At 29.3% G+C, this 15,173-nt stretch overlaps 1 protein-coding gene across 1 annotated transcript; it reads right to left on the bottom strand.

The window, feature by feature from the left end:
- Positions 1-361: 361 nt before the first annotated feature.
- LOC113792635 (uncharacterized) lies at positions 362-14,871 on the bottom strand. The gene is made up of 7 exons (XM_075820483.1): positions 14,670-14,871; positions 13,414-14,335; positions 1,825-2,572; positions 1,685-1,762; positions 1,508-1,628; positions 1,328-1,447; positions 362-1,258 (listed from the first exon to the last, which is right to left on the bottom strand). Exons 2-7 carry the CDS (start codon positions 13,986-13,988, stop codon positions 810-812), a joined length of 2,091 nt encoding a protein of 696 aa, XP_075676598.1. The 5' UTR covers positions 13,989-14,335; positions 14,670-14,871; the 3' UTR covers positions 362-809.
- Between the last annotated feature and the right edge of the window lie 302 nt (positions 14,872-15,173).

Genomic DNA, 15,173 nt, shown 5'->3' with positions numbered 1-15,173 from the left:
GTCCGTCGGAGCATGTTTCATACCGGATTCTTCATCCAAATCATCATCATCATCTATGCCTATGCACCAGATTCATGCAATATGACGTTTACCTCACCCTTGTTGGTTGGTTGGTTGGTCGTATGCATTCATCCATCCAATTCATTCATCGGATTTGATTTCATCCACATTTGCAACGTTTATCATCATCATCATCATCGTTTTTTTCCACTACACTTGCTTTATCAGTTTCAGAAAGATAGAAAAAATTATTTGTATTTCACTTTTTTTCGGTTTGTTTTCTTGACCAATTTTGAATTTGGGAAAAATAATTTTAAAAAAATTTACTTAAAACTAAATCGAAATATATGGTTTTTATTTTTGGAAATATTTTTTTAAAAATCTTGTTTTGTTTTACAATTTTTATTTGGAATAAAATTCGTTCGGTTTTTCAAATAATAATGATGATAATTGCAATGTGTGTCTTTTCAATATGTTTTTCTTTTGGTATATATTTAGCTGTGAAAATGAAATTCCTGAATAAATATGTATAATGTAATATATATTGATGATTGAGAATGATTCTATACTTTCTATTATAAACAAACAAAAAAAATGGAAAAGAAGAAGAAATGATTTAAACAGAAAAACAAAATTTTATAAATTAAATTGAATTATGATGCTAATGATGATGATGATGGTGAATAAGTAGACGACTAGCCAATTAATTGCAATCAAATCGAAAGAAAAATTTGTGTTTGAAATTCTCATGATGATGATGATTACAGAGAAGGATGATAATTTACGTATTTTTGGTTATTGTTGTACAATCAACATTCACATTCGGATGGATTATTAAAATAAGAACTTTGCATTGAATACAATTTATCGATTGGTGTCATATTGGTTATCGATGATGATGATGATGATGTATTGGTCATATGCAATGATGATGTTGTCGATGTTGTTGTTGTTGAGTGTAACATATTATTATTTGATCGACCATTTGAATGTTGTGATAATGGTAATGGCAATGATAGTTGTAGTGAAGGTGGTGGTGAAAACATTGATGATATAGGATTATTTGACATTATTGTTGTTAATAATGAACCTGATGATGATGATAAACGATGACAATGATCCGCTTCAGAATTCTGTCTCATTATCGAACTATTATTATCATCCAATTCACATAGGCTTGTTTCACTATCATCCATACAGCCCAATTCGCTTTTACAAGTATAAACATCATCTTCACCACGTCCTGAATAATATGAACCTGAAATAAACATCAATTTCAAATTAATTACAAATTGATTAATTAAACAAAAAAAAACAATTTAATTACCAGCATCTGGACTTTGTAACATATATGGAATAGAAAATTGTTGTGATGATTGTTCATCATCATCATTATCATTTAAATCATCATCATCATCGTCGTCGTCATCATCATCTGATGTATCGTCTAAATTGAATAAAAAATAAATGTCACATTTTTTTATTGATGAACAACAATCAGACAAACCTTTTGATTTATCACTGGAACCTAAACAACCGCCTGATTCACTTCCATTACCGATTAGTATACCTGATGTTCCACCTTGTGACATTTGCTGTTGTTGTTGTTTTCTTTGAATTTTCTTAAGCTATGAAAACAATCAATATATAAGTGATCAAGCAATCAATCAATTCAATAATTTACCTTAGCACGTTGATTTTGGAACCAAACCTGAACAATCCGAACACTGAGGCCAGTTTCTTTGGCCAATGTTTCACGTACCTGTAATTGAAATTAACTTCTTTTAGAAAAAAATTTCTTTTAAAAAAATCTGATCTGATTACTTTACGACATGGTTTTTGACTAATTTCAAATGATGCTTTAAATGCACGACGTTGTGCTGTAGTTAATATTGTTCTTGGACGTTTTGGACCACGACGGCCATCTTGTTTGATAATTGTTGTTGGACTTGTTGTACTGTTGTTTTTGGTTAACATTAAAGAATTACTATTGCAATTATTATTGGTAGTATGGGATGGTGATTGATACGATTGTGATGATGAATTTGATGATGACGTTGGTGGTTGATTAGTAGATTGTTGTTGTTGATCATTTTTAGTAATGATCATTGGTGAATCACAGATAGTTAATGACCTTGCTGGTGGTGAATATTGATGATCCGATGAATTATTATCATGATTAGATTGATTTGATAATAACGATGGTGGTTGTAACATTGTCAAATGTGGTTTATTATCGGATATTATTGTTGTTGGTGAATGTGTAATGGATAATCCATTGATGATCATATCATCATAACCAGCAACAATATCATGATGATTTAATGATGGTAAATGTTGTGAATGCGAATGATGTGATTGTTCCATACCGTATGATGATGATGATTTTGATAAATCTATTTCACAAATTGGTTGATGTCCACGTAAGGCAAATTTATCGCCTTTTTTCAATTGTCGTTTACACCATATGCAGAAAAAACAGGATAAATGATAAATGAAACCATGTACACGCATAACTAATTCATTTGAATTGATTGTTTCCAAACAATTTGTACATTTTGTTGCATATATTCTATATGGAAAATTTTGGAAAACAAAACAAGAAAACAATGTTTAATTGTATATTCAATAACAAACATAAAAATGTTAGAAATTCTATTGATTCCATAAATATATCGAAAAAGGAAGCCTTACAAAACACTTTACTTTGGATATATTCATCATATATGAATAGAATTATTTCCTTATAATCGAAAATATGTTAATGTAAAAGACGTCTAACAAAAACCAGTCCTTGGTTGATTTCTAAATTTTCATTAATTTTTTTTTCAAATTTTATTCTATTTTTCATTGGCCACAACCATCTAATAAATGAAATAGACCGAAAAAAACATAATGATATTTATTTCTCATATCATCATCATCAGAGGTTTTTTAAAAAAAACTATTACAAGTCATAAAATTTGGTTGGATTTTATTATTATTATTTCTGTTTTGGACCGCTTATGGAGCAAATAATAATCACATATTCTTGTCGTATGGAATCGACAAACACAGTCGGTGTCGATTCCGTGTTTCGTTTTATTGTTGATTCTGTCCACCAAACACCCACACACACACACACAACGAAAGATAGAAAATTTCGACATTATAGATACACGAAAAAATTGGAAAGCACGTTCCACATTAAAAAGATAAAAATAAAAGGCAGAGTTCTTTCAACAAAAAAAAAATTCTTTTTGATAAACAAAAAGGGATTCTATATATAAATAAATCTATTAGTTAAGTTAAACTGTTGTTGTTGATGTTTTGAAATTTAATTTTCTCTTTCTGGACAAAACATCTCTTTTTTTGGCTTGTCAATTTTCTCTACGTTAATCTCTCTCATTGATCCAGTTTGTTTTATGTATGTATGTTTTCCATTGATGATCATACTTAATGGGATGGGATGCAAGTTTTTTTCAATTTTCAATTTTTCGTTTTATATATAGGAAACGAGACTTTGAAAGAGAGAACAACATTAACATTTTTTTTGTTGAAAATTCGTGCTTTGTATTCCTGATACAAGATTCCAGATATAAAATTTTTAATCTCCTATTTGGAAACTGATTTTCAACCCGTTTTTTTGTGGAATTCTATTAATAACCGGTAGTTTCCAAAGAATTAATTCAATGAATGATTTTGTTTGCGATGGATGAAAAAAACCGAATACGAATTTCATCACAACGACGGAAAACAACGACAACAAAAAAGTCATTTGGATGCAAATGTTTTCTTGAAAAAGTAAACAAAAAACATTGACAAATAAAAAAAAATGCAAACTTCTTCTTTTAGATATTTCTTCAGGTTATTCTTTCACACAAAAGTAAAGCAAAGAAAAATAAAATGGCTGAAAATTCAATGAATGAATGAAGAAAAACTTGACTAAAGCTTAACTAAAACAAAAACAAAACAAAAAACGGTAAGCTTCCTATATTTTGTTGAACAATTAATCAATAAATTGTGAATCTAAATAGAAAAACGAAAAAATTTTGCTCATCTTGACGACAACTCTCAAGTGGTTTTTTTTTGTTTTCAGATAAATAAATAAAAATACACTTCTGGCGCCCATCGTTTAAGTGTGTGATGATTTTCGGGTAAACAAACATATTAGATAAGAGAAAGAGAGAGAGAGAGAGAGAGAGAGAGAGAGAGAGAGAGAGAGAGAGAGAGAGAGAGAGAGAGAGAGATGTTTGTGTGTGTGTAGATAGAGCATCCGTCAATCACACAAACACAGACACATATAACATATAGGGGTCGATTCTGATTTGGATTTTTTCTTTTTCTGCAAATCAATGAAAAAGAATCGAAGAATATATGATAAAGAAAATTGTTTACACTGTTTCTATTTTTGATTATTATTATTAACTTTCTTTTCTTTTTCCTTTTTTTTCATCAATTGCCAATTCGATTCATTCAGAAATAAAAGAAACAGAAGTTTTTTTTCGTTTTGCGAATATCTTTTTTTTCCATTTCATTTCTTCATTTGTCTTTCTTTTGTTTCACTAACTCTTGAATCTTTTTTTTTCCTGACTCGATATTAAAACATTTGGAAACAAACGAAATGAAAATCAAAATGAGAAATAGAGAGAGGTGTATCTCAAGATATTGAAAACAATAAAAACTGATAGGAAATCAATCGACTGGGTGAAAAAATTGTGAACCTGTATTGTATGTGTGTGTGTGCGATGGATGCTCGAGAATATTATTATTATTATTAGGATTTCAGGTTGTGATTTCCACTTGATATATTTTGATAGAGAATCATAATATTCAAATAACCAAAACAAAAGTAAAAACTATACTCTTGACTATCAAATAAACTATATATTCACCAATATACCAGACCGATTGACTGAATAAAATCGTTCCGAAATCATCATCCAATGATGATAATAATAATGATGAAAAAAATACAATATTTTTTTGCACATGATTTGCATCCATTCATCCCATCATTGCGAAATGAAAAAAAAAAAGAAATAAAGAGAAGACTTTACAAAAAAAAACTTTATATTATGTTCGGAATATTATTCTTTATACTGTTTCATCAACAAATCAAAGGTGCATATGAAAAAACAAAATCAAACCAAGCCGATATTCCAGTCGTTTTTTTCAATAATATCTTATTAGATTGGAAAATATCATTTTTTTGGAGGAGAAACAAAGCAGAACAAAAAAAAACAATATTGAATTGCACCAGATGTATATAATTAAAGTTTCTTTTGTTGTTGTTCAGAATGATTTGAAGGCAATTCTGGATGATGAAAAAAATGTATGATTGTGATTTGTGAATCTGACCAGCTATACGATACCTGAACGAGAAAATATTCATCAATTTTTGATTAATTTTGGATTCTTATCATTCAAATTGTGTGGATGACAACAATCAATCGATTCGATTGATTGATTGATAAGTAAAACAAAACAAAAAAATCACTCGGGTAACCACAAAAAAAAATCTGAATACAGCTAATCAATGGAAACAAAAATCGTATTGTTTTTTTTGTGTTTTGTTTCACTTGAATTAATTTCTATTCTGAGATAATTAAATTTTTTGAAGAAAAAAAAATTCAATTTTGCAATCAAACAACAAAGAGAGGGAAAGATTCTAATTAATCAATGATAATAATAACAAAAATAGAAGAAAAACCAAACAACAAAATCATTATTTTTGGCAAAATTTCATCGAAATCTCGAAACAAACAAAGATTGGCAAATTTGGCACCCACACAAACATGTGACTTTTGTTTTTTCATCAAACGAAAAAAGCGAAAATTCTTCAAACGTCATTCATCGAAAAAGTGAGTGAAGAAAATTCTTCTTCTTCTCTGAAAATTCTATCATTCGAGAGAAAATACAAACGAAATAAATAAATAAAAACAGACTTTGTACGAATGTTTTTTCGAATCAAATATGCCCGTAAGTCAAAAACGAAAATTTTTTTTTGTCATCCAAACAAACAAAACCAATTGCAACATATCAAACCAAAGCCAAGTCGAGCATCATCGATGTGTGATTATCATCATCATCATCGAAGACTTTTTCATTTCGGAAACAAAACAAAACAAAAAAATAGGAATTTTTATCAGTAAAGAAAAATATAGACTTTTTTTTGTTGGTTCCCATCTCCGCCTACTATACACTACCTACCAAATCAACACCATAGCAATGAATTGTCGTCATCATCATCATCATATGTAAATATTTAATATCCGGATAGCGAAAACGAAAAAATAGAAAAATAAATTTTCGAATGTTTATATGTGTCTATAACCGTAGTGTTTGGAAAAGCCAAAGAGAAAATAGTTTCAAGGCAGGAAAAAGACGAAAAAAAAATCCTCATCATTTTCAAGCATTGATGATGATGATGATGATAAAGTTCAAATATTAGGTTGGATCTTTCTTCTTTCAATAGCAACAGCATTTAGAATTAAAAATGAAAAACGAAAGAAACGAATTGATCAAAAATGATGATGATGATGATTGAGCTGTTAAACAAATAAATAAAGCTACTGAAAAGAATTGATTCTAGTTTGGTTTGGTTGGTTGGTTGCTGGTGAAGTGATGCAAACAAAGCTGGAAAGAAAAAAGTGTCCGAAAAATCCCAACGCCACCTTTTTATTTATTCAATTTTTTTTTCTTTGGTTCACAAGAAGTGTGCGTGTGTGAATGATTTTTTTTTCTTCCAAAAAAGAATTGTAACAAAAATAAAAGATCAAATCAGAGCAAGTGTGAACAAATCCTCGGGCATTTTCTCACCACAATTATTCATTATTCATCATCATCAGTGTGGCGATTGATTTTTTCTGAAGAAAAAATGATTCAATAGAAATTAGATTTTTTTTCATTTTAAACCCGTCACAACTCTTTTCTCATCTAAAACGTTTTCGTTCAGCAGAATATTTCAAAATATTTTAGCCAGTGAATGACAAAAATGGATCGATAAAATGAATGAATAATATTCAAGGACTAAGGATGCTAATGATTCTTGATATGAGAACATACACCATGCACTAGACATAAATACCATTCATACCAGGATAGGTTAACTGAATTTTTTTTCAACTTTCAGTCATCGAATAACTAAACCAAACCAAATGACGATAATGTTTGTCGATCATCATCGTAATCATCCTCAGGAAGAAAAAAAAATGAAACGCGTGTGTGTTATGCTGGATTGGGATGTTTTTTTTAGAGAAAAAAAGGCAAAAACAAATTCTTCAAATTCCTGAATGTCTAAAAAGATGTGCTCATTTTTTAGACAAAAAAAATAGGAAAAAAATTCCCATTCTACAGATCAAAACTAAACGAAACGAAAAAAAAACAGGACAAAAAAGCAAAATTCCACATCCAAATTCACATTCATTCATTGATCATCATAAAGGCACATTCTACAAGGCTAAAAAGAATGAAAAAAAAATTGGGATGAAAAAAATGTTTAAGCCACATGCAGGCAGGCAGGAAGGCAAACAAGCCGAAAAAAATGTTGTGTTGCGATGAAATGCGAATAACCAGGGAAACACGAATCTGAAAATATTTTTTCTTTTTTCTTCTTTTTTTGACATTCTGCATTTTGCTTCACATCAAAAAATATGCTTGTTTGTTTGATGGTTATATGTCACAACGACAACAAGATGATGATGACAACCGAAAACAAAAACAAAGAGAGAAGGGAAAAATTCATTCATTCATTCCAGACTAGGCTCCTCAAAGTATTTAAAACAAAAAAAAACTTTTTGATCCAAAGGAATTTTTCAGAGTTCGTTTCGGTTTTTTATGTTTTGAATGAATATAAAAATCATCGATACAATCGATATTTCGGAATAAACAAACATATACATCTGAATTATGGTTGGATAAAGAAAAGGTCATAATTCATTAATTGTATGGCCCCAACCAGAGAAAAAAAAGGATCAGCCGATTTTATTAAAAGCTTACGATCAGGTTGCTGGTGCAATCAAACAACAAAACATCGATCGATGTTTGTGCTTTAAATGAAAACAAATGACATCACTATATGGCTATTATAATCAACAAAAAAAAAGCCTGACTTGAAGAAGAAAAATATTGGATGCGGATTTGTTCGAAAGGGATTTGAAAGAAGGATGTCAAAAATGTCAACAGCTAACTGTCGTCGTCGTTTATACACACTGCATGTGGTAAACATCCATATAAAACGTGCTTTTTTGCAATTCCGTTTTAGGATGAAAAATTCTCTCTCTCTCTTGGTTCTGCGTGAATAGAATTGAAAGAAAATCGCCAGGAATTCTATCTATGTATGTTCATTTTGGACATCAATGATGATGATGATGATCTAGGATCTAGGATTTTTGTTTGTTTCGTTAATATCAAATACAAAAGGCAATTATATTTGTTTTCGATAGCAAAAGATGACCTTAATCTTAGTTAGTGGTCCTTTTTTTTGCTGGATGACATCTTTGTATTTGGAAATAGTGTGAATTGTACGAGAATCATATGAATATATAAATCAGAATCAAGAAGAAAAAGAAAATTATTTATTTAAAACATGTTTTTTCTATTTTATAGTAACAGTAGTAAAAACTGGTGACATATTCTTCCTGCTGAGAGTTTATAAAGAATTTTTTTTTCAAATAAATTAGTTTCGATTTCTATTCCAATTCATTGACTGACTGAATGAATAAAAGATTTGAAACTAACACTAACACCACACAGAGTTAAATAATAAATTTTTATTGAAAATGGAAACAAAAATCCAATTGAAATATATTTGCAAATATATCCCATATATCGAATAATCAATTTTAATTGACAAAAACAAAAACCAAATTTTCTGTTACAGAATTGAAGAAAAAAACTTGATTTTTCAACAAAAATGAAAAACAGAATAAAATTTTTACGATTATAACACTTTTTTGGTTATAAAGTGACACATACCAGAGAGAAAAAAAGATAAACAAAGAGAAAACCAAGAGACCTGGTGTGTCTGATGAACGAAAAAAATTTTTTCGATCATCAAACAAACAAACAAATGACGATGATCCGCTGAAAACAAAAGGAAGCCATAAAATTCCAGATAGAAAATCGAATGGATCATCGATTTTTTTCTGAATTTTTTCATTGAACATAATGTTTGTTTGTTTGTTTGTTTGCATGAGTTATGGGTGTATGTTTTTGTTCATTTATGGCCCATTCGATGTGATCTAGACCAAACCAGATGAGAAAAAAGTCTTTTTTGTTTTGTTTGGTAACATGGCTGAATCGGATTGTAATGAGAGGATTTTTGTTTTTGGAAGATTGAATCATTGATGATAAAACAACCAAAAAACATTATCTTTATGGATTTTTTGTTTTGTTTATTCATACTAAACACCAAAAAAAACAACCAAGAATCATTTTTTTAGCTTAATGTTTGTTTTTTGGTTAAGCTTAACTATAGAAATAAAAATTAACAATTCAAATTGAATGGAGAGAAACAAAAAACTAAACAATGACAACACTTGATCATCATTATCATTACAACAACGAATGGGCGCTATAAAAACAATAACAACAACATCACTGGAAAAAACCTTTTTGGTCCTATAAAACAATCAATGTTTGCAAAAAAAGATATTTTCAAGTGGATCATTTTATTCGTTTAAATTTTATTTTATTTCTTGTCAACACTGCACATCCCATTCATTTCATTCATTATGTTCTCAATCAGTCAGCACTGTCAATGAATTTTTTTTCTTCAAAATTTTTTTCATCACATGCAAATAAAGCAAAAAAAAAGAAATTGGAAAATAATTTTTGTGTCGAAATAAAACCAAGAGAAAAAATTTACATTATTTAATGAAAAGAAAGAGATCAGCCTATATATACAGAGTGTGAATGTAAAGTTTTTCATTCAAAAACTGAAATAAAATTAAACGATACATTGATTGATGAGTTTTTGGTTGTTTCAAAGTTTACCAGTTTTTGCAACCAGAATAAATATGATCCAAAAATAAATTTTTTGAATACAGGAATAATCAACATGCAGAGAGAGCAATAGAGACATGACTAGAAATTTAAAAATTCTGTGTTTCACACCGCGAGAAATAGAGTTTTAGATAGTAAATACATCTTCATTAATGTCATGTGAAAGCCAAATCCTATGTGTGTGTGTGTGTTGTATGCATCATTTTGATTAGCAAAATTGTTAAATTAATTCTAAACCAAAAGAAAAAATGGAAAATTGCATTGATGCGTAAATTTTTTTTACTTGGAAAACAAGTGATGAAATTTTTTTCAATAATAAAAATATGAAAAACACGTAACGGTAAACACGTGACAGTAGACCACAAAATGTTTTTTTTTCTAATGAATTTTTTTTGATTGTTTTAATTTTAAATGATTCCGAAAAAAATATTTGAAATCAATCATATTTGAATCAATTGATTTTTGTTTCAAGGAAATAATTTGATGGTGATGACTAATTATGAAAACTGACCAACATTTTACATTGGGTGGCCCATAAGCAAAAATGATCCACGATTGTTTTTCTGGGTTAAATTGGAAACATCATACGGTCTTTTGAATCAAATTGTGTACCGAGAACACACACGTACCCAAAAGGCTATTTGGTTTTGTTATAATAAAAAAAAATTGCACGTGTCAACAGAGCAACGTTGATAGAGCACGTGTTTCGATCCAGAAATTTTTATTATTATTATTATTATTTAAACGTTCATCACTATGAAGCAAGTAAGTAATTTATGAACAAAATACACACACACAGCGAACAGGATTTTGATCCAAAGTGAGTGAATATAGTGGTGAGTGATTATCTGACCTTTTTTTCGGGCTGCTTTGCTCTTAGAGGGGAAGTATCCTGGTAATCTTTTTGTTTGGGATGATCAAATAGAAAAAAACGATCCAAAACTGGAAAAAACGGAAAAAAGATTGTCACTATTGACACAAACACACACTCGTTAACTAACAGTGTTCATATTGTCGGCATGGTTTTTTTTGGGGGTAATTTGTCTTTGATTATTATTCTGGTTGGTTGGTATATACCAGCCTTTCTCAACCAGTGTGCCGCGGCACACTTTTTCCATAGGCGATAATGTTAAAAAATCGAAGGTTGAGAAAGACTGGTATATACAGATCAAACAAACAAAAAAAAACTGATAGATTAGATTAGATAGATAAAACTCGAAAAAAACATAATAATTTTCATTGATCAAATAAGTTTAGTTGCATTTTGTTTTCATATCAGATTAATATTGTCGATCAAAAATGACCAGGCAAAAATTGAATAAAATGAATGACTTTATTAGCAAAAGTTATCAACAACAACAAAAAAATAACATTTAACCCAAAAAAAAGTTGTAATCGATTGGCTGAATGACTGGATGAATGAAAAACTACGCAAGTTTTATTCGTGTATTTTGGATTATGTAAACAAGCCATAAGTCATGTCATATTCACATTGGCAAACAACAAACAGTACAAACATAATCCACATGAAAAACTTATTTTGGCTATATTTTGGTTATTGATCCGGGTTATTTTTCAAATTGAATGAAAAATTGATCGTATAATTCCCCAATGGGTTATTCGAGATTAACATGACTGATCCATTAATGGAACAGGTGTTTGAATATTTTTTTTTCGCGAAAAAAACGGATTGAATCGACTATGAATAAACGTAAATGACGCCCGAAAAAATTTGTTAAATTAATTGTAAAAAATATTTACAGAGTTTAATGGCGCCTAAAGCTTTACATCCACCATACCACATTACATTTGCGTTATGTAACGTAAAAATTATACGTAAACGTTATTCATATCTACGGGAGAATAACAACAACAACAATAAATTATTCATTTCATTTTTTTTTCTCTAATAAAAAACATTAAAGTTTTTTTTCTGCTTTTGTTTTTTTCGGGTTTAAAATACGCACAATACTCGGGCATCTTTTAAATGGTCATACGGAAAATATGAGAAAAAACATCAAATGTTTTTTTTTTGGAACAAACCAAGAAGAAAAAAACGACAATGTTTCGAAACAAAAAAAAAAAAAAAAATCACAGATTCTTGATTTGTTCGGATCGTTGAATTTGGCCACCTGTGCCCTTGATAAACCGGAATAAAGTCAATTCAACCCAAAACAAAACAATAAAAAACACCCAGAGAAAATCTCTTTCTCTCTATGTGTGTTGATTTCGATATTGGGAAAAAAAGGTTTTATTCTCGGTGAATATTCTTCTATTACACCATTGTGTTTTCAGGATTAATTTTTTTTTGTCTAAATTGAATATATCCTATTGTCTTGTTTTCTCAATGTGTTTCAACCGAAATAAAACATTGAAATCTCTGAATTTTTTTTCCGTTTTTCAAAAAATGTTGAAATTGAGAAACGAAAATGAAAAAAGATTCTGAAATGAACATGTTTCATCCGAGAAAAATATGTATTTTTTGTTTGATAAAGTTTCAAAAAAATGTTTCAGGAAAAAAATCCATGTTTAACTTTTTTCATTCAGCAAGGAAAATGGATACAACCAAACATTTTCAAGCAATGCAACAACGAAAAAAAATCCAAAAGAATCAAAGTTTTTTTTCTTTCTCTCTCTCGCTTTTGCTCAATGATTGTCACATGTGAAAAAAAAAGTGACAAAGAATTTCGTATGGATCTTTCTGCTCTATGTTTTTAGGAAAAATATGTATTTGTGTTGGATGTTGCAACAGCTTGTCATAACAAGTTCAACTGGAAAAAAACGAAAAAGTATAACACAGGAATACACATTTGAATCAAAAAAGAAAGAAAGAATATTTTTGGCATGAAAATAACATGGATGGATAACAACGATAACAACCGACGACAATAGAACACAGGCAGTGTATGTATTTATGTGATGTGACAGACAGATTTGGAAAAACAGAAAACTTGGCGAAAAAATTCTCAACAGTTTTTTTTGATTCTGTTGTTGTTGTTGCTTCTTTGATTTGAACATTGATTTTTAAAACATGGCATATGTTTGTATGTTTGGAGATTTTTTTTTGTTTTGAAACAAAAAAATTCAGAATAAATGTTGTTGTTGTTCCAGGAAACATATCGTTTTGATTTCAAAACAACATTTCTTTCATGCTTTTTCTTCAAAGATTGCAAAAATACTTGGATATTTCTAATTGATTATTATCGAATGGAAAATCTGATATCCAGGTGTGTTTGTACTAGACAAAATCAAAAATATATGCCATGAGTAAATATTATTTGTTTTTCAAATCAATCAACAAATCAAACATCATCGATCGAAACAAATCTTAATCATTTGATACACACAGTTAGATATTCAATCATTGATCAATCAAACATGATTCAAAGAAATAGTTTCATCTTCGATCTTGTTGGTTGTACTTACTTATTATAATCATTTTTACAATAAATTTTTCTTTCACGTATATAGCACGAATTCGTGAGTATTATACGACAAACAGTACATTGTAAACATGATTCATGCCAATAATGTTCATTAACAAACATTAGATAACGATCACGAATTGGTTGATGACAACCAATACATAAACATTGTTGTTGTTGTTGATGTTTTATCATTGACATTCTACTATTACTATTTGTAGTAATTGCAGTAGTTGCAGAGGTGGCGCTAGTAGTTGTTGTTGTAGTTATCATTGTCGATGTTATCGATGAAGATGATAATGTTGATGGTGATGATGATGTTGATGATGATGATGATGAAACAATCATAATCATTTCCATTGGTGTTTGTACAATTTCCATTGGTGTTGATGGTGACATTTCATTATTTGATTGATGTGGATTATGATTCGAATGATGATGATGATGTCCGTTCGTTATTTGTGGATTATGATGATGAGGATGATGATTAGATCCTGGAGTAATTGCACTGGCTGATAAATCGGCCGTATTATTTATGGATGATGTTGCTGGTGGAGGTGGTAATGAAGAAAGCATCGTTTATCAAAACGCATTCGATCCACAAAATAAAATCGATTCAATCAATCAATCAAGTGAAAGTGAATTGAGATTGTAAAAATTTTGAAATAACCTCGAAATATGAATAATGTGGATGTGAAAAAAAACAAATTTCGTTTTCGTTTGTTTAGTTCTTATTTCAAACAAAAGAAAACGAAAACGTAAAAAAAATTGAATCCTTTTTCTTTTGGCTGAATTTGTTTTTTTGGTGCGAAATTTTTTCGTTGTTGTTTTAGACAAATAATTGATAAAATTCACAAGATAATTGTCTGATGATATTGGTGATCATATCATCGTCGTTTTCTGTCTGTTTTCCAATTCCGCACCTAATATGATGATGAGAAAAAGAAGAGGATTTTATTATTGATTTGCAATTTAGTAAAAAAAAGAAGAAAATTTTTAAAACTTTGTAATGAAATTGATCATTGGAAAAGAAAGGTGAAAAAATATTATGGAGAAAAAAAAATTGGGAGAAAAAGAAAACATTTTTCAAACCAAACCGAAAAAATGATAGGTTTAATCAATCAATCAAACGAACGAAAAGAATTTGAAACAAATTTTCTGTTCTGATTTACTTTGCTTAAAAAAATCGACTGACTGACTGGATTGATTGATTGAATGAATGAAATGAATGGTTGACTGGATTGTGGATTTATTTACCAAAAAAACACGAGTTGGCGCCATCACTGAAATTCCATCATCATCAAAGTGAAAAACATGGTGACATTTTTTTCTGTTTGTTTCATTCGCTTCATTTGATCCGATTTGAAACAACATAGAAAAAAAACACGCAGATTTTTTTTTGCTATTTTGACATTGTCACCAAATTGAAAATTACGTATTTTGTCAGAAAAAGAAAAAAAAGTGAGAAAAAAAATCCAACCAACTCGATTGGCTTGGATGATGATCAAAAAACAACAACAACAGAAACCACACAAACTAAAAACAATTGCTGGTTGCCAATCAGTCGATAATGATAATGATGATGATCATTATCATCAAAGTTTTTTTTTGATTTTAAATCAGAAAAAAAACAAAAGGTAAAAAACAAAGTAATGTCGCCTTACTTTTTACAAAACAAAAAAAAACATAGCAAAGCAAAGAACCACCAATAAAATGACAAAACAAGAAAAAGAATGACAGTGTTATCAATGAACAACGAAA

Source organism: Dermatophagoides pteronyssinus, unplaced genomic scaffold (assembly GCF_027571235.1).
Source record: "Dermatophagoides pteronyssinus isolate colony J.1.1.1.1 unplaced genomic scaffold, Derpt_VIB-CSIC_2022.12 sq0006, whole genome shotgun sequence".
Classification (NCBI taxonomy): Eukaryota; Metazoa; Arthropoda; class Arachnida; order Sarcoptiformes; family Pyroglyphidae; genus Dermatophagoides; species Dermatophagoides pteronyssinus.
The sequence above is the reverse complement of the archived record's forward strand: the minus strand, read 5'-3'. Positions and strand labels throughout refer to the sequence as shown.